This window comes from Pituophis catenifer, unplaced genomic scaffold, assembly GCF_029215685.1.
Source record: "Pituophis catenifer annectens isolate HBS135680 unplaced genomic scaffold, rPitCat1.0.hap2 SCAF_2, whole genome shotgun sequence".
NCBI lineage: Eukaryota > Metazoa > Chordata > Lepidosauria > Squamata > Colubridae > Pituophis > Pituophis catenifer.
In genome coordinates, this window is record NW_027256882.1 from 57,652,116 (window position 1) to 57,671,601 (window position 19,486).

At 38.4% G+C, this 19,486-nt stretch overlaps 1 protein-coding gene across 1 annotated transcript in view; it reads right to left on the reverse strand.

Moving 5' to 3' along the window:
• Nucleotides 1-19,486, reverse strand: part of PDZRN3 (PDZ domain containing ring finger 3) — a 225,023-nt gene that overhangs the window by 27,473 nt on the left and 178,064 nt on the right. Inside the window, exon 4 of the mRNA XM_070936861.1 lies at nucleotides 335-582. Within this exon, the coding sequence (XP_070792962.1) occupies nucleotides 335-582 (248 nt within the window). The remainder of the gene's footprint in view (nucleotides 1-334; nucleotides 583-19,486) is intronic.

The following is a 19,486-nucleotide window of genomic DNA, read 5'->3' on the forward strand; positions in this document are numbered from 1 at the left end:
TAATAGATAAACTCATATTTTTCACTCTTTTGGGTGTGTCTGTATGGTGGTGGTGTATTTTGAACAGAAAATCGTGTTGCTGAATTTCATCAGATGCAATCTGAAATTGCTTTTAGGGGGTGTAAGATGATTTCTGGCTTACATTACCCATACATACAAAAACAAGATTGTTCAGTTAGAGGAGGCTGAATATAGAGTTAGATATTAGCATTTCAGCTGCTGAGGACACCAATGTATGAAATTGAGCCCTTCTGTGTTTACTAACTTGCTTTTGGTGACTAATAGCACTCATAGCATTAGCTGAAATTCCATCATCACAGAACATAGTACTTACTCCTCAGGTAAGAGATATGGATCCAGGACTGGCGGGGTAGGTGAGCCCATTTTGGTTAGAGCCATGATATGTTCAAAGGTAATCTCAGTCTGAGTGCCTATGTCTACCAAGAGACACTCTTGAGAAGGACTGAAGATCTTGGTGCGTGGAGTTCTTCTCAGGACTTGCACTACAATGGGATCTTTAGCTGTTTTAAAGGCTTCTACAGCTTGATCGTGAGTTGCCTTGGACAAATCTTTTCCATTTACCTGTGAAGAGAGACAACAAAACCAGAAAAAAAGGCAAGTAAGGACATGGCTTTCCTTTCACTGAAAACTATTTGTGACATAAACACCTTCCCCTGTCTTCCCATCCTTGTAAAGATAAATGCATCTCTGACGGACAAACTTTGATTTTGGAACCCTTCTATATCCCTGTAATGTGCAATAATGATGGTTGGGCTAAATCTTATGCAACAAGGCTGGTGTTGATGAGGAACCTTTCCTTTTCTTCTGCTGGCAGCTTCTAAAATGTCTAAGTCAGTTTCCTTTTCAACAGCACCCATGAAAATATTGAAGGGATGAATTAAAGCATCTCTTGCCCTGTTGACATTGTCAAAGGTCAACATGTTTAGACTGCCTTGGTTTGGCTCTGTTTATAGCACAAGAAGAATGCAATATTAAAAGGTAAAGTAGCTGTATCCATTCATAGATAACAGATAAAAGCCTTAATAACCTTGGAACTTCCCGATTCATTTTAAACTTGCCATGGAAAGTTATTTCTGTAGCTGATCAGCTAACCTGTCAATTATAATATTAATCATCCCTATGTTTGTGGAGCAGAGAATAATTAAGGTATACATAGTCTAGACTTCTATATTAAAAAATTCCTGATATTCATTGTCATGATGGGGTTGCAACTGCTTTTCTCCTGGCTGAGAATTCAGCACATCTGAAAAACACCTGGTTGGAGAAGACCTTAGACTATTTAAGTAGCTTATTCAAAATTGCTTTCTTTCTTTTAAAATAGCACTTAGCAATAGCACTTAGACTTATATACCGCTTCATAGTGCCTTACAGCCCTCTCAAAGCAGTTTTACAGAGTCAGCCTATTGCCCCCAACAATCTGGGTCCTCATTTTACCCTACCTCAGAAGGATGGAAGGCTGAGTCAACCTTGAGCAAGTGAGAATTGAACTGCCGAACTGCTGGCAGCCCAGCAGTCAGCAGAAGTAGCCTGCTGCAGTACATACTAACCATGGCTCCTTTGGTTATTGTTTTGGCTACTTGTCAAAACATTATGCCATTTCTATTTCAAGTCTCTTTGAGGTGAAAAAGCATTTTGTTGTGACACCTATTCCTGTTAATTCATAGTGAAAACGCACTTCAGAGATACTCAGCTGAAAGAACTAAGCTGCATGAACAACTGTGCATTGTCTAGTGGAGGTGATGCCTGTCAAATATAATGTATGGCTCTGCCTGCTTTCCTCCATCATTTCAAAAGGTGACTTAAGGCTCCTTTTCCCATATCCTTTTCACAGGATGTCCTACATTACATTTTCTTTTCTTAATGTTCCAGTACTTATACTGGGAATGTCTATGGAGATTCTCAATTCATGCAGGTCATGGTTGTCCCAAAAGTGCTTTTCCAAAAGGCAAATGGACTTTCTTGGTTTTTTCCCCCTTAAAAATGTTTTATTCAGTTCTAACTGAATGGTAAGGTATCTATAAATATTCCCTCCATTCAGTTAGAACTGAAGAAGCTTCTTGGATGAGAAGCAAAATGTTTTCAAGGGAAAAAATACCCAAGAAAGTCCAGTTGCCTTTTGGAAAAGCACCTTTGGGATACTGGGAATATGTTCAAATGTGACTCTAGTCTCCCTGAGAATTAGATGTATTCTTTGGGGATGTTTATCAAAAGCAGTCCCAACTTATGAAGGTGTAAGACAAGGTTGCATATAAATTCCACTACTTTTTAATCTATATTTAAATCCATAATCCAAGCACTTGCTATTCAGTTCATCATCCATTTGTTTTAGGTGATTATGCGATTTCAGCATTACAGTATGCCAAACAGTGTAGTTGTTATTGTCTATTTCACAGATGGGAACAAGAAAAGCACTTAGAGCACTAGCTTTATTCTGTACAGTACAAAAGCTATCAATAAACTATCAGAAAACCAAAGTTTTAGTGTTATCATAAAATTCACAAGTGGCAAATAAATGGGACTCAAACTGAGCAGGTATGACCTATAAATATCTTAGCACCATGCTTCTTTGTCCTGGAATTCTCTCTTTTTTAATTGGACAAGTGTCACAGTGTCTATCTCAACAGCTATCGTATGATTTTACCAATCAGAAGGAGCCTATTTCTCAGGCATAAGATCCAGGAGCCGGAATAGAATTCAAAAATACTACTTTTCATGGTACCTATACACCAGAATCTGATCTACTAATTGTCAAGGCAAATTGGAGCTAAGTAAGAGTCAACGGAATTCATGGGGGGTTGGATTTAGGTCTCGGATGGCAGCATAATGCCTTCAAACCAGTGGTGAAATCCAAATTTTTTTACTACCGGTTCTGTGGGCGTAATGTGGTAGGCTTGGTTTGACTTGGTGGGTGTGGCAGGGGAAGGATACTGCAAAATCCCCATTCCCACCCCACTCCTGGGGGAAGGATATTGCAAAAACTCCATTCCAACCCCACTCTGGGGCCAGCCAGAGGTGGTATTTGCCGGTTCTCCAAACTACTCAAAATTTCCACTACCGGTTCTCTAGAACCTGTCAGAACCTGCTGGATTTCACTCCTGCTTCAAACTTACAATGACCCCATTCTCAGATTCAGCCTGGTCCTCTCCTACACTATTATATCCTTGCAGCTTGCAAGGTTTTCCAAGTTAAGGTAGTCCCTCAGCTTCTTTTAACACTCCAAATTTGCTCTTTTGCAAAACTTAATATTCATGAAAACTAGATAGGGTTGTTGTTTTTGTCTTACCTTTTGACAAAAATTATCTGAAGTTTCTTACTAAATAATAACTGCCTATAATCAATGATGCATGCAATCAATAGTCTCCTTTTCAGAGTTACTCAAAAGAAAGACAGCATGTTGGAAGAATGGATTATATTTGTTTTTGTTTAAATTATTTAACAAATAAATCACATTGAGATCTGAAAACATACTGCAATTTAGTCAGATATCAGGGTACATATTTATCAAGAAAAATGGGTATCAAAGCAAATCTCTCACATTTGATTTTAATTCCTATTTTTTTTTAAAAAAAAATAAAGGTATTTTAATGCATGCAACTATATATAGAAACATTTGGGGGGGTGGGAAAGTAAAGATAAAGAATATTTGATCAGGAATCATTGTAAAGCCTGATTTTGGATCCTCTGCTGACTATTTATCTTTACTGTGGAAGTATTGCCTTATGTATATGCTGAGTATATCTTAATATATCACTGCATTCACCTATGCCTTGGCAAAGATATGGTGGTGCAAACATCTTTCAATTCAACAGTGCCATATAAAGTAGTTTTATTCATCCAAGATTTATCTGTTTTGGAGGTTAAAGATGTTTCACTGTCCAAATGGCTTTTTTTTACACCAAACACTATGAAAGAGCATGGTTATATATAGCATCTTTGTAATAAGAGTTTTACATTATTGAAGTGCCAACATCAGTTAGTGAGGGAATGACTTGCAATATGTATGTATATGTCAATTCTTATTCCAATAAATATTATTATAAATATTATAAACATTACTGATAAGAGATTGATTAAACCATCTTTGCTCCATCTGTGTTGTATGTGTGTATATATTTTGATTAATTTCAAAATTTAGATCCATATAGATCAGCTTTCATTTAACAGGTAAGTTTTGGTAATGTAGGGTGTGTAATTCCCAGAACTTCTCCAAACTGAAACCCTTCAGATATGTTGGGTTTGCAACACTGATAATTTTGCTCCCCTAGCCTGATATATCCTACATGAGTGGAATTTGGCAGATCCCAACATTTACCAGCCAGCATGGTTTTCCACCTAAATATCTGGGAGACCACCAGCTTGGGTGGTGGTGCCAGCAGCATGCACATCTTTTCTTCCCATTTTGGCAAAAATACCAGCTACAATTCAGGTCTTTGGATGGAGCTGCAACATGGTACAGGAAGTCAATCTATTAAGGGGACAGAAAGCCCATCCATACATCATATTATTTTAATCAGCTAATGGGTATCTGAAAATAGGATATTAGTTTTCCATAGGAAAAGGTCTTCATAGAAGGGAGAAAGAGTGTTGCTGTGCTGGCAAATGAAAGAGTCATTAATGTAGTGTCTTCAGGCTTATTGCAAGCGGGAAAAAGACACTATCTGATTGGCTAAGCTGTCTGACAGCTGAGTATAAAAGGAGCTGTCAGACGGAGGTTAGTTGTTGCCGTTTCTGAGCTGTCCACTGTTAGCTACTCTTGTCAGCGCAATAAACGGTTAGCTTTAACTTTGATTCTGCCTCGCCTCAGTCTGTCCAACCTCTGTTCCCGAAACAGAATAATTAAATAAATAATCTCCCTTCTCTCTCCCTTTTCCTCTCTCTCACACACAAACACACACAATTCTGAAGAAGAACATAGACAGAGAAGGTGCCACAAGTATGGAAATGGAATAAAGTCACCTAGCTTCTAATCAGCATCTCATGAAGTACTACAAAATTCCTTTAACAGTTTGTAGACAGAAATTTTCATTTATCTTTTATCAGAAACAAAAAGCTTGGGGTACCACTTGTCCTGATTTGAGAGGGTCTTAATGTATCCCAGCAAACTAATTAGAGCTTGCTCTGAAATGAGGACAGAATGCCAGACTTTACCACCCTTGCTTTAAGACTCTTCACCTCTTCCAAGAAATGGGAAGAGGTCAAGACACATAATGTGTCTGGAGCTCAATTCATATTCCCGAAAATTGCCATTCCCACTAGCCTTCTTCATTTTATCCTGACCATCTGGGTTCACTTGTCCTAGACAGCTTTTGAGTTGAACATTTCTGACCTGCCTTTGAACTTTGGCAGAGCAAAACAGGACAGCCTTGAACACAATAAATGTAGCTTCCAGAGTTCCTGTACAATTAAAATGCAACTCTGATCCTTGGAAGCAGGGCAGGATACAAATATAATATATAAGTACTTTTATGATTTGTGAGCTCTAAATTACAGTAGAAGAACAAAGCATCTTAGGGCAACATAAAGGCTAACAGATTTATTGTAGCATATGCCTTTGTAGTGTTGTACTTTCACAAAACTTCTGCCTCAATAAATCTGTTTGTCTTTATCGCATCACATTTTATTCTTGTTGCTGTTGCAAGATGGCTGCTTTTCTGCAGCTAAAGTCTCCATGTGATAATCTTTATACCTCTGTTAAAGCCATGCATATTTCTGTTCCAGTGAGATAGATATTCAATTGCTTTCTGCAGCTTGAGTGTTTATTTTTGTATAGTGTGAATATTACAAATATGTGCTTGGAAACATATCCGAAAATGTAAGCAGTATGATTAGCTTCAGGTGCCTCTCAAGTGGATTCAGTTGCGATCCTCATTTTGCTGTTATGTTATGAACGTTCATTAATTTGTTCTATTAATCTTTATCTCTTTTCACCAAGGAGTTAATAATCACACGCATGGATTTTTATTCCAGTATCTTCTTTTTGACCACCTTTTGATGTAGATTAAGATACAGTGGCTATAAAATCTCCAGATCAGCATGATTTGAATTTGGGTTACTCAATTGTAACTGGCAAGTGGAATACCTCTAACAGAGCTCAATGATTTCCTTGGCTTAGAGAGTTGAACAGAGGGCTAAAGTGCAAATGGAGGAAATATCATGACAAATCAGGTTTTTTTTTCCAGGCCCGTTTGAGATCTTACTCTGTGCATATGGATGTAACAAAAAGGCCCTAAAGAGTAGTAATGTTGCACTTTACAGTCCAATACCATCTTTACCAAGATATTGTATTCTAGATTTGAAAGACTGATTTGATACACCTTGAACCCCAATCTGGGGACACTGGGAGGCAACCTTATTATCACTTGTTGGGTTTATATAAACACTTATAGGAATAGATCTCAAAGATGTAGACAGATGTATGTAGAAATGAAGACCACTGCTCATTTACTCAATGTTTATATATAGGGTTAATATGTAGGGTATAGCAGTGGTTGTCAACTTTTTCTTTACCACTGACTCCCTTTAAATACCATGGACCATGGCCACAGACCCCCCAAAACGTAAATCAAGGTTTCTTTAAGTCTTCGTGGACATCCTGTGACCACAACATGGGCCCCCAGAGGTCCGTGGACCACAGGTTGAGAACCACTGAAGTATAGGGTTTCCAGCCTCAGAAGGGAGTTGGACTAGAAAACCTCCAAGGTCCCTTCCAACTCTGTTATTTGGCCTTTCCTAGTTCATTAAATTAGCCAGGCTGGGACTAATATCATGGTTAAGGGGGGCGGAGGGGTTAACCAAAGTCTTCTTGAGATAAGATACACTTCTATGTGTCTTTAAGAGACAATGTATAAAAATATTTTAAAAACCTTCTGCTGCTTCAAATGACATTTTTAGCTACTGTAATCTCAAATGTTTCCTGGACCAATTTCTATTAGGATTCTGTTCTCCTGGAACTAATGGAGATACATTCTCTCTTAGTGTTTTTTTGATACCGTCAGCCATGGTATCCTTCTAGATCAGGGCTGTCAAACGAAGGCTGGATGCGTCACGGGTTGGCCATGCTCACTCCCAGTTTAGCGAAGGGAAAAAAGTCCTGATACATCAGGTGATGCCACCATGTTGATGCAAGTTTGACACACCTGTTCTGGATCATCTGGTAGGATTGTTTTAAATTGCTTCTGTGCAGATTGTGCACGGAAGATGGTGCTAAGAGACTATTATTCAACACCCATCACCTTCTCTGGCATTTCTGGGTTCTATCATGGCTTCTGTACTTTTTCAAGTAGCTGCATGAAACTGTGAGGAATGTAATTCAGAGCTCCAAAGGTGGGTGCCTTTGCTATGGCCATCTCTATTTCTCCTTGGTCCTTAACCCCCAACAAAGTCATCAGTACCCCTGAATGTTGCTTAATTTCAATAATAAACTAGATGAAACAGAACAAGCTGAAATTAAAGCAACTTCCCAAGAAGACCGAAGTGGCTTGGAAAAAAACGGACCTTGAAGGTGGAATTTACTCTGATTTGGGTTATACCCCCTCAGAAGTAGCAGGTCCATAGTTGATCTCTAGCTGTCACATGATCACCTCCCCACTGACAAGCAAAGTCAATGGGGAAAGCTGGACTTCCTTACTGGCTGCATGAGTTACTTAATACCACACTGATTTGCTTAACAACTGTGGCAGAAAGTTTTTTTTTTTTAAAATCAGAAGTGACACACTTTGCTTAGCAACAGAAATTCAAGTCCCAACTGTGGTCATAAATCCAGGACTATCTGTATGCTGTTTTTTGTTTTTATTGTTCCTGCATGGTTGCAGCTCCTGCCTCTACTTCTTATGATAAAGCTGTCAATGCATTCATGGGACAAGTAATTTTTTTTATCACACAACTTGCCTTTTTTTAAAAAAAAAATAAGGCTAGGAGGGAGTGATCAGTCAAGGTTACCCAGCTGCCTTAGGGAGAAGTAGAAGATACACCGTATAGTTCCTAGTTTAGCAACTTAACCATATACCAAGCATCGCAACTATATTACACCATCTCTCTGCCACATATACATGTAATTGCTTACTATGTATAGTACATAAATAGAATAAAGAAAAATGGAAGGAGTAACAAAATGAGGCATATAAAAGACAGGTCCAGATAGTTTTGGAAAGAGGAAAGAAAAATGGGCAAATTAAGGTGAGGCATGAGAAAAAAGATGCATGAGAAGGATGAATGCATATGAGGGATGGTAGAAAAATATATGCAGAAATTGCTGTGCTACGGCAAAAAGAGAATGAAAATTGGAAAAAAATGGGAAATTAATAAAAAGAGATATCTGGGTCAGCTGAGGCAGTAGCACTGCCCTCTTAGATTAACAGAAATGGAAAAATGACTCCCAGAGTGACCCCAGCTGGCCGTTTCTCATCCAGAAAGTGCAGCCAACCTGGGAATTAATGTATTTCTGTTTTTCTACACTCTCTGAGTAAATCAGTGGTGTTGGCTGCATTTGCAAAAATATAAGACAAAGGAATGCTCAATTTTGTTTTGGTCAAATTAAATGTCATTAACTTACTCAGTTGAGCACATTACTATTTGTACTGCTGTAAAATTAAGCCCAATTCAGTTAGTGGAAGAAATGCTGATTGTGTCCAAAGTTTTATTATTTACCATAAATGAAATGTGAAATGCTAATGCCTGAGGTTTAGTCGTGATCTTTTCCTTAAAAGACTAAGCAATTAGGGTGACAAAGCAATCAGAGTTAAAGCATACAGAAACAACCCATGTTATATCGAGTGTAACATCCCGAGATCACTGTTAGCAGAAAAACATTTAAATACTACTTGGTCTAAAGTTAATGAAAACTATGGAAAGTATTCTCTAGCCAAGTCTTCTTAAAATAAGTGCTATGCTGGAAAATTCTGCTATAGATTTTTTTAAAAAATTTTTTGGATTGATTCTTATTCAGAATTTGCTTTCAGAATTTATTTTAATAAAGAGCTTTTTGGTAAGTTCTCAGTGGCCTCATAGAATAGTTGCACTGAATTTGGTGTTTTGACTGAATTTGTTTTGCTTTTAATTGGTATATAAGTCATTGACATTTATGGATTAAGTAAGCAGTACTGCCATTATTTCTTTGGCTTCACTCCAGGTTAGAGGCGGGAATGCCTGGAAAAAACTTGGAAAAATGGGGAAAAACCCTGTTTTTCCCCATTTTTTTCCAAATGATTTTGGAAAAAGCCAGAAAAAAAATGGGAAAAACCCTCAACTACTTTCCCCCCAATTTTTCCGGGTTTTTTTTTCCTGGCGTTCTCATCTCTATTCCAGGTATGTGTATCCATCTGCAACCAGTGGTGGGATTCTACTGGTTCGGACCGGTCCGGGCAAAAGTGGTAGCTCCGACGATCAACTGGGAGCAAAACGGTTCTCCCTGACAATCAGATGGGCCCACCTACCTGGCCGTGCTATTTTCCGACCTTTTTCTTCTCAGCTGATTCACGTGGTAGAGTGGATTGCCGCACGAATCAGCTGTGTTACTCCTCCAAAGAAACCAGGACGTGAAGATTTGTTCAAACTGTGCATGTGCGCACAGGCACAGGTGTGCACAAATCGCACAATCACCAAACTGGTTGTTAAACCAGGAGGATCCCACCACTGTCTGCAATGGGCCTTGGAATTCAAGAAGAATGCTATGTACTGGAACTATAACATTACCAAACACAAATAAAAATTTAATAATATAGCTTTTATATCTGTAAGTGAACAAGAGGTTTCACCATATTTTTACTTGGGTTAGTCATGGAATACCTACCATTATTATTACAACTCATTAAACTAACTCATATTCATTTTGGAACCATGTAGGGCAAAGGAACTGTTGTTCAAAATGGCTATTCAAATGTATTAATCATGTAAGTGATTAGATGTGGAGTATCACATGGTGCTTTCTCTGAATTCATTTAGTTCCCAAGCTGGAGTACCCTTTCACTACTGAGTTTATAATTCCCAGAATTCCCTAGCCATCTAGGGTTCAAAAGACTTTGGAGGATATATATAGGAAAAGTCTAATTTACAGTGAAGGCCATATGAACTTTGGTGGTGGAGTAGCTAGCTATAGTTATGAGGAAAACTGCATGTGGGGAATACAAAGGTACCTTGAAATATCTGAGCCTTGGTTTTTTTAGCAATTGGAAATAGACAATTTTAGCTATATGTGCAGGCTGCCAACCTTCAAAATGTTCAAAAACATATAGATCATTTTCTCACATTACCACTTTTTTTCACAGTAGTAAAAAGATCTAAGTTTAAATTGGTGTGTGGTTGTTTTTCCTTGTTCCTTCTTGTGTTTATTTATCTCCCAGTGAGATATTAATGGAACTCGGTATTATGGAAGCTTTCATTCTCTTTTCCCATTGACAAGAGCGTGCTGGATGTCTGACATACTAAATGCATATTAGATTTATCACATGGGAATATTTGGTATGACTGAAACCATCATTCTAGGTATGGAAATAAAATCAGTCATGTGAATCAAGCACAATCCCACTGCTTTCTTGGGAGTTATTTAGATTTATATTAATGTCAGAATCATTGACATCTTGCATCATTTCTTACTAGCAAGAAACCTCTGAACACTATTAGTGAGAAATGAGGTATTTCAAGATGTCTATCTTGCCCAAGGAATCCAATTAACATGATCACAGAGTGTAAAGAAGATTTAATTTATTTATTTGTATCCCGCCTTTATTATTTTTACAAATAACTCAAGGTAGCGAACGTATCTGACACACTTTCCTCCTCCTATTTTCCCCACAACCACCACCACCACCCTGTGAGGTGAGTTGGGCTGAGAGTGTGTGACTGAAAAAGCACATTCAGACCTGTAATAATTTGGTAGGTTAATTTTTTTTAATAAATAGCTTACCATTTCCATGAAGATGGAAATTCCATAAAGATTTATTTATTTATGAAATTTCTAGGTGGCTTACAAAATACCATAACAAAAATAGAAAAAACAAAACAAAACAAAACCCCAAAAGTGGACATCCAGAAAAAAAGCCAACAACCTTTTAAAAGACAAAACACCACACCACACCCTGATTCAAGATCTGGGAATAGGCCCAGATTTTAAAGTCTTATTTAAAGAGGGGAGGACAAATCTGGAGCGGTAATATTGAAAAATGCCAAATGTTATTATTATTCGCACCCTATATATGGGGTGATCTTCCACCTAGTTTAAAGCAGCTTTTTGAAATTGCTAGACCTAGCCATAAAGATGAATAAGGATGCATGGATATATGGGAAGCCCTTGTATTGTGAAGTTCATTGGATCGGTATGCATGAGATGGCAATGAATTCTAGCTCCCTAGAATTTCTGACTGTGAGGACCAATGTCAATGCAAGCAAAAGAAGTATCATTCCAAAACAACATATACTGTATAATACTTTTAAGTTTCTCTATGAGTCCAGATCAAAGAATGCAAAGACTGCTAAAGCACATGATCATACATGAATTTCTCAACTGGATGTTATTGTATACTTCATCCTCAGAGAGGTTTAGAGGTAATCCTTGATGTATAAGCATAACTGAGATTGGAATTGCCATCGTAAAATTGTTGAACTCATATGTTGAGTTGGACCTGATTTTACAAGTTTTCTGGTAGCTGTTAAGAGAATTATGTGGTTGTTAAAAAATCTACCTTCCCCAATGGGCGTTTGGTCACATGACTGCAGGATGCTTCAACTGGTTGTAAATGCAAGCTGGTTACCAAATTCCCAAATTGAGATCATGTGATTGGGGGTGATGCAACAATTATGATTGAAAATACAGGTCATAGGTCACTTTTTCTGAGGCTGTCATAACTTAGACCTGTTGTTAAATGAACAGTCTTAAGTCGAGGACTACTAGTATTAGAACGCATCTGTTCCAGTTTGTTCTATTCATATTCTGTCCTTATTTTTAGCTAAAGGAAGGCTTCCAATTGGAATCCAACAATTTAACCTCTATATTCCGAATGGTATATGGCAAGTGTCTCCATTCTTGGCAACTTTAAGACTTATCGACTTCAATTCCCAGCATTCGTTAGCCAGCAAGCCTAGCTGAAGAATTCTGGGAGTTGATGTCCACAAGTCTTAAAGTTGCCAAAAATTGGAGACCTCTGGTATAGGGGAGTGCTCTTGGGAGACCAATGCTTGGGTGAAGAGATGTTGTCTCGGGAGCAATCTGATTAGAGGGAGCATAGCCCACAAGTGCATAATGAGTGGAGTAGGGCTAAGGCCTTTAGTCACTTTCCCTAAGTTATAGGGCTATAAAGGTGATAGTGGGAGAATTGTACTTCAATCTTTCAAGAATCTGTTATAGCTTTACAATAAACTAAAATTATCTTATATGATCTTGTTTCCTATCTGGTCTACCTGATAAGGCTGACCTTACCAGATAGACCAGATAGTCTCATTGGTTGCCCTCTTAATACGTGATTGTGAAGCAACTGGACACATATTTTTAAAATTAATGCTTCACTTTCAGGCAACTTTGGCCCGATCAATCTTTGCATTATATTGTACTATACTAATAGTTTGCAGAAATTGAATTGTACTGTAGGAATAATGTGTGGCCACATAATCGTTTAAAATTAAAACAACATGTATAGATAGAGGGAAGATTTGATCTTTACAGTTTCTTAAAAATTGTGCTTGCTCTCTGACTGATCTTGTAACAAGAAAAGGATAAATTAATAACAATAGAATAGGCAATTGCTGTTTCACTGAAGGTTCTACAATAAAATAAATGAACTCAGATGGAGTGGAATTCAGCAGCACCAAATTATGTTTAACTTCTTAATGCTTCTTAGGGGTTTGCAGACAGAAAATATTCTTCAAGAATTATTGACCATGTACCTCAAATACACCTGCTATAAGTCAGTAGCTGAACCCAGACTTTACATGCAGAAAGCTCCAAGTACAATTAGTTAAAAAGGTCAAGTCGCATGCGGTGATTAGATAGGGTTGGTCTGCATTGGATTTGTAGCTGAGAAACAATTCTCTCTATACATTTCTTACCATCTAATGCTCATCCAGAGTTTTGCAGAGCTGGTATATAGCTGCTAATGTCACAATTAGAGGAGACAATATTAGATAAAACTGACTAAGAATAATGGGAAAGCTTCTTTGATGATAAAGCACTGAGATGAGGGACTTGGGGAGAATAAGTCAGCTCAAACTAGCTTTTTGTTTCCTGGTAATTTCACCAATTTATCTAACTGTGAAGCAAGATCCAGAAAACAGGTAATGAAGTTATGAAATTAATTTTTTAATACAAAATGTCTATTTCCAGCATTATTTAAAAGCACACTTTATGATTCTGTGCTGGTTTGAAAGGGCTGCAAAAATTTGGATGATCACTTGATTAAAATAAAGAGAGAAATACAGAAAAATCCAACTTCTTGCTGCTGCCAACTAATAATCCTGTATGCTTGTTGTTGTTGTTGTTGTTGTTGTTTTTGTTGTTTTGCAGCTGAGAAAGGATTAGGTTAAACTCAGAAAGAATATTGTAAAGGAGATGACTTAGAGTGAAAAGTAAGTAATTCAAATGGTCAGTCAAGAATGTAACACAAAAATGAGCTATCTATATGTAACAAGACATCAATACTATGAAGCCATGACTGAGAAACAGAATGATAGAACAGACCATTAAGGCAATAGATGATGAATGTTCCTAATCAAGAAAAGATGACACCATGAGATGAAAAATGGCAGGCCTAGGCACAAATCCAAATGGAAAGTCTTCCAAGCAAGGGAATGCAAAGGACATCTGAAACACATTAATCATGTGTGTGGATTTTTTTAAACCCCTTATGTTGTGATGGGCAAACAAGGACAAAAGGCAATAAAAGTTCACAAGTGTTGTGTCTGTTGCAGCACACCTATTACCATATCCCTCTCTAACTTGACCTCCTTTTAGGTTAGGCATTTCTATTTCTTCCATAGAAGGCTGCTACTAGAAGGTAATTACTGTTTGGTCAAAAGTCTAGAGCAGGGCTGTCAAACTCAAGGCCCGGCCTGCGGGGTACTTAGATCTGGCCCACAGGGCCACCCTGGAAACAGCGAAGGCCTGGCCTGTGGTGCTTCTGCCAATAAAAATGGCACATGGCCCTCCCAAGCTCAGTTTTCACTGGCAGAGAGTTGCAGGAGGCTGTGGCAGCCAAAGACAGAGCTTGGGAGTCCGTTTTCACTGGCAGAGTGCTTGGGCCACCACCAGCGCCCCCGACAGGAGTGGTCACCCTGGTCACGCCCACCCTGGTCACACCCACCCTGGTCCAGTGGTGGGTTGCCCCTGCCCCCTATAGAACCGGAAGTAAAACCGGCGGGACGCCCCACCCACCAACCCCAACATCACCAAAACATTTCTGCGCATGTGCAGAAGAACGAGAGAGAGAGAGTGAAGCGAGCGTGGCCCCGCTGTGAACCGGTAGTAAAGGTAAGTAGAACCCACCCCTGCCCTGGTCCCCCAAGGTGGGGGCCTCAATGATACAGCCCTCAATGAAATCGAGTTTGACACCCCTGGTCTAGAGCATTTTTTCAGATGAACCTTCTTAAATGCAAACAGAATTTCTGAAAAATATCTAAGAAAAATCACACATTAGTAAGGTTGGGGTGCCAAGTAATTTACATAGATTTATGAAGAATTGCATAAAATTCTTTTTAAAGTCGAATTAAAATGTCTCTAGGCATTCTGAATTTTGAAACTGGAGCAACTAACTTCTCTTTTAGGTTGATAAATTTTAAATGCATATTCTATACTTTTTATACCTCTTAAGTTTGTACAGTTATGTTATACAAGCTTTATAATTTTAGCTACTCCACTCTGAGTTTACTAGCAGAGCTGTGGAGTCGGGAGATAAATGTTCCGACTCCGACTCCGACTCCGACTCCTCAGTTTTTTGTACTTCCGACTCCAACTCCGACTCCGACTCCCCGACTCCGACTCCTCTGTATTAATATGCGAATGTATTTTATACATTCCTTGAAGGAAAGAAAGGCAACATACATGTCATTACCACAGGACTACTGGCTGGGAAGCCAACAGTCTACTGTATTGAACAGTTTAAGCAAAAGATAAACACAATGAAAACAACAAAGTTTTATTAATTTTTTTTTATTAATTTAATTAATCAAGTTGCTGGATAGTAGCAGCAGGCATAAACATCAGGAACAGGAACTTTACCAGTTCAAAAATACAAACCACATTATTTGGTTGTTTTAGAACAAAAACAAAGCTTATCTATATGAACCAAAAACAAAATCTGTAAAACCTAGAAATGGTTTATATTAATCTTGAAATGTAGTTATAGGCTTAGCAAATGCAAATCAATTCAATGTAGAGTTCTAAGGAAGAGAATTGCCTCTGCCAGATCCTCTTTCATAGAGGCTCTTAAGTCAGACTTTATTATTTTTAGGGCTGAAAATAATCTTTCGACACTGACTTGGGTGGGTGGCATTGCAGTAACTATTCTGGCCACATCACTAACGATCTCTGGATAAACAAGGATGGCTTCTTCAACAGTAAGTTTTGATGAGCGATCATACTTTTCAACTTCTTTTAGTGCTTTATAAAACTCCTGTTGGAATTTTTTTATTTGGACATTTACTGGTTCTGTAACGCTTATGCGACGTCGCTTTCCTTTAGCAACTTCCATTTTGTCTAAGAAGGAATCAAAGTCTAATTCTTCGTTTGAAGAAGATGATTCTGAGTTACCACTATTGCTTAAAAGAACTCCATCCTCCTGTGGAGGTATTTCAGGTCGTAATCCCTTCATGCGAACTGCTACATCATAGAGGGCCTTTTTCCCAGTAGCAATCTGTTTACTGTTCAATAAAAGTCGGCTCATTGGGTCGACATAAATAGCCGCTAACAAGATTTCATTTTCCAGCAAAAGACTCTCTCTTTTCATCATTGAAGATGCAATGCCCTCAGCTATTAACCCTCCATTTTTGTTCAGGCGATATAACAGGCTCTTCCATTCCAAGAGGAATTTACCCGGGGTTAGATCATCACATTGCAACCTCTTGGTGACAGTGAAGGGGTGAGAAAGAAGGTTCTCCAGCTCTTTTGTTTGTGTCCACTGGCTTGCAGTTAATGCAAGATTTTCATTGTCCATTTCTTCTATGAAGTCTTTAAGTTCAAGCAAACGCTTCACCATTAAATAAGTGCTTCCCCAGCGAGTTGTTTGATCCAAAATGGCTCCTTTTCCTGCACGTCTTTTCAAAATTGCATCTGTTTTTGGGGCCCTGGCTGCAACAGTTACTTGCCGTAATTTGCCAATTAATGTAGCTGCATGGCGATCTTTTAATCCATCTCTTATGGCAAGTTGCAGTGTATGAACAGCACATCGCATATGATGAATAGTAGCAAGCTTCAATGCTTCTTCAACAAAGTTGTCTAAAAAAATGTCAGCATTCTCTTCAGTTTCTAAACTTTCTCTAATACTTGCAGAGCTGTCTTCCTCTAAGTCTAATATCTGTTTGATACCTTCTTCATCTGCCTTCATCTTCTCAATTGTGCTCAACATGTTAGAAGCGTTATCTGTCACAACACATAAAATCTGTTCCTTTTTAATTTCAAAATCTTCTAGAACACCCTCCACTAACTTCTGAAGGTAATCACTGGTGTGATGTGCCTGAGTGTCCTTTACTCCGAGGGTCCGTGTTATTGTTTTGTTATTTTCATCCACAAATCTAACATTAATAGCGAAATAATTGACTCTGTGACGTGTGCATGCATCCATTTTAAGGAAGACAAAACGTCCTTTCATAACTTTCTGTAGTTCTTCCTTTTTACATTTGGCCTCCTCAATTATAAGTTTCCTTATACTTTCTCTTTCCAGAGAAACACCAAGTTTTTTTGCCATTTCTCCATTTAGGCCTAAAAAGGCTGTCTGTGAAAAGAAGGATAGTGGTACACTATTCTTTACTACCATTTCAATAATGTGGTGTTTGAATTTTTCTGGTGTCATCCTTATGGTAACTTTGTCAGATATAAAGAATTTTCTTATTTGTGATTGTTCTCCAGTAGATTTCTGAACGTTTTTTGTCACAGAAGTAGATGCAATGTTTTCATTGCTATCTTTCTCATTCACGGCTTCTAACACTTTGGGATGAAAACGCTGTAAGTGTCTTTTCAAATTTGATGCTCTTGTAGGTGCATTTTTATCAGGCCCACTGAAACTGCTAATTTTTGCATCACATTGTTTTTCACCATCATCATCTTTTCTAATACATTGGCACACGTAATGTTTTCCATCACTTGATAATGCAAAGTGCTCATAAACAGTAGACTTTGTTGTGTTTGTTGTTAGCAGTCTTTTTGCCATTGTTTAGGATGCCTCTTTCCCTAAAATATAAAATATGTTATACTAACTGGCATATAATTAGATTTTTAATATCAACATACACAGTCTTGTAAGTTGTACGTACATGGCTTTATACAAACAAATAAGCTATATATCCCAGCACTAAACCTAGACATGATTTGTCCTATACAATATAAACACTTACAGTTGAATCCAAGAAGCTGTTCCACCAAGTTCTTCTAAGCCAGTGGTTCTCAACCTTCCTAATGCCGCGACCCTTTAATACAGTTCCTCATGTTGTGGTGACCCCCAACCAGGGGTGGGTTCTAAATTTTTTTACTACCGGTTCTGTGGGCGTGGCTTATTTTGTGGGCATGGCTTGGAGGTTATGTGACTGGGTGGGTGTGGCTAGCTGGTCATGTGACCGGGTGGCCATGGCTATGTGTATAGAGGGCTGAAAAAAGTCATTTCTGACAGGTCCTCGCACTTTTGACTGGTCCTCACACTTATGACCATCCTCACATTTATGCCCGTGCAGCATTTTTAACAACCATGTCACTCATTTCACAACTGCTTCTCTTCACCATGGTGACAAGATAGGGCAAAAACGTAAAATGTGAGGACAGTCGTAAGTTCGAGGACTGGTCAAAAGGGAGAGGACCAGTCAGAAATAACTTTTTCAGCCCTCTGAGTAGTCCATATACATAAAAGGATACAGCAATAGAGAGGGATGAAGGAAGGGAAGGGAAATTAGAGTAGGAGTGAGGGTAAGAGAGGGAGGAAGAGAGGAGGAGAAGGAGAAAGGAAGAGGAAGTAGGGAGGAGAAGAAGAGGGTGAGGAAGAGAAAGTAAGAAGGAAAGAAAAGAGAGAGGTGGTAGGTTTGAGGAGAAAGATTGCTGTACAATAAAAAAGATGAAAGGGAAGAAAGCCAACCCCAAACAAATATAAAGATATTAAGATAAAGAATGAATTGTTAAACTTTAAAGAATAAAAGAGAACAAATATGAATAAATAACAATAATTAGAAACACACATACAAACATACAATGTATTTTCTTTGAACAGAGTATTTGGCCGGTTCATAAATTTAAACAGTGTTTAGTCATGTTTAAAGTTTAAGCTAACAATCAGAGTTACAAGTTTTTATAGCCTTAGCTGAATGACAGCAGTTTTTCCAATGGTTTACAGCTTCAGTCTTGAACTATTGACCCTCCATTCCCTTCACTTATGCAAGTGTCTCTAGTCCTGCAAAAAACATATTTACTTAATCCCTTATCAGTGAGAGGCTAGGTTACCCATGGGCGCTGCGTTCCCTGTAACAGCAGAACACAACACTATGGAAAGTATAAGTATTGCCACTCCTAATTGTGCGTTGCGTGCCTTATAGTGAAGCACATGAAAAGCATGCTTCTTCACGGTCACTTAACGTGTTCATTTTGCGGTTACGTGAGGCACTGCATGCATTGGTCTTTATTCTTACAGTAGAGAAGTCATTAATTATAACTTTTTGTGAATTGGGACATTTAAACTTGCTTTTTTTAAAATTCCAATCTAAATTTAGTAGGAGTCGGAGTCGGAGTCGGTGCATTGTTTGCCGACTCCGACTCCGACTCCAGGTACCCAAAATTTCCTCCGACTCCGACTCCTCGACTCCGACTCCGACTCCGACTCCACAGCACTGTTTACTAGCGATGATAAAAGTGAAATGTGGAAATAGAAAAAAATGAAGTAACAAAATACTGATCAAAGCCAAAAGAACATTTGTGATAATGCTTGTGAAAGGCAAAAAGAATGAGTATAGGAATGAACAATTTCTACAGAAGTGTCTACAGCGAAGTCAAGTGAGAAGAATGCGATTGTCATCACCCAAATGCCACCTGTTAGAACATAGAACACAGAATCATAGGAATGGAAGAGGCCTTGGAGGTCATCTAGTCCAACCCGCTGCTGAAGGCAGGAGCCTTATAGCATCTGGTTAAATTGCTGTTCAAACTCTTCAGGAGGCAAGTTAGATATTATTGCTGCTGTGAACTAGGTTCTGGGAAGGAACTCACCTAAGGCTTTTACATACCTCTGTGTGTAGCTAAACTATCATCTAAAATGGAGCTTTTCAATTTTGAAGAACTTTGATAAACATGGGT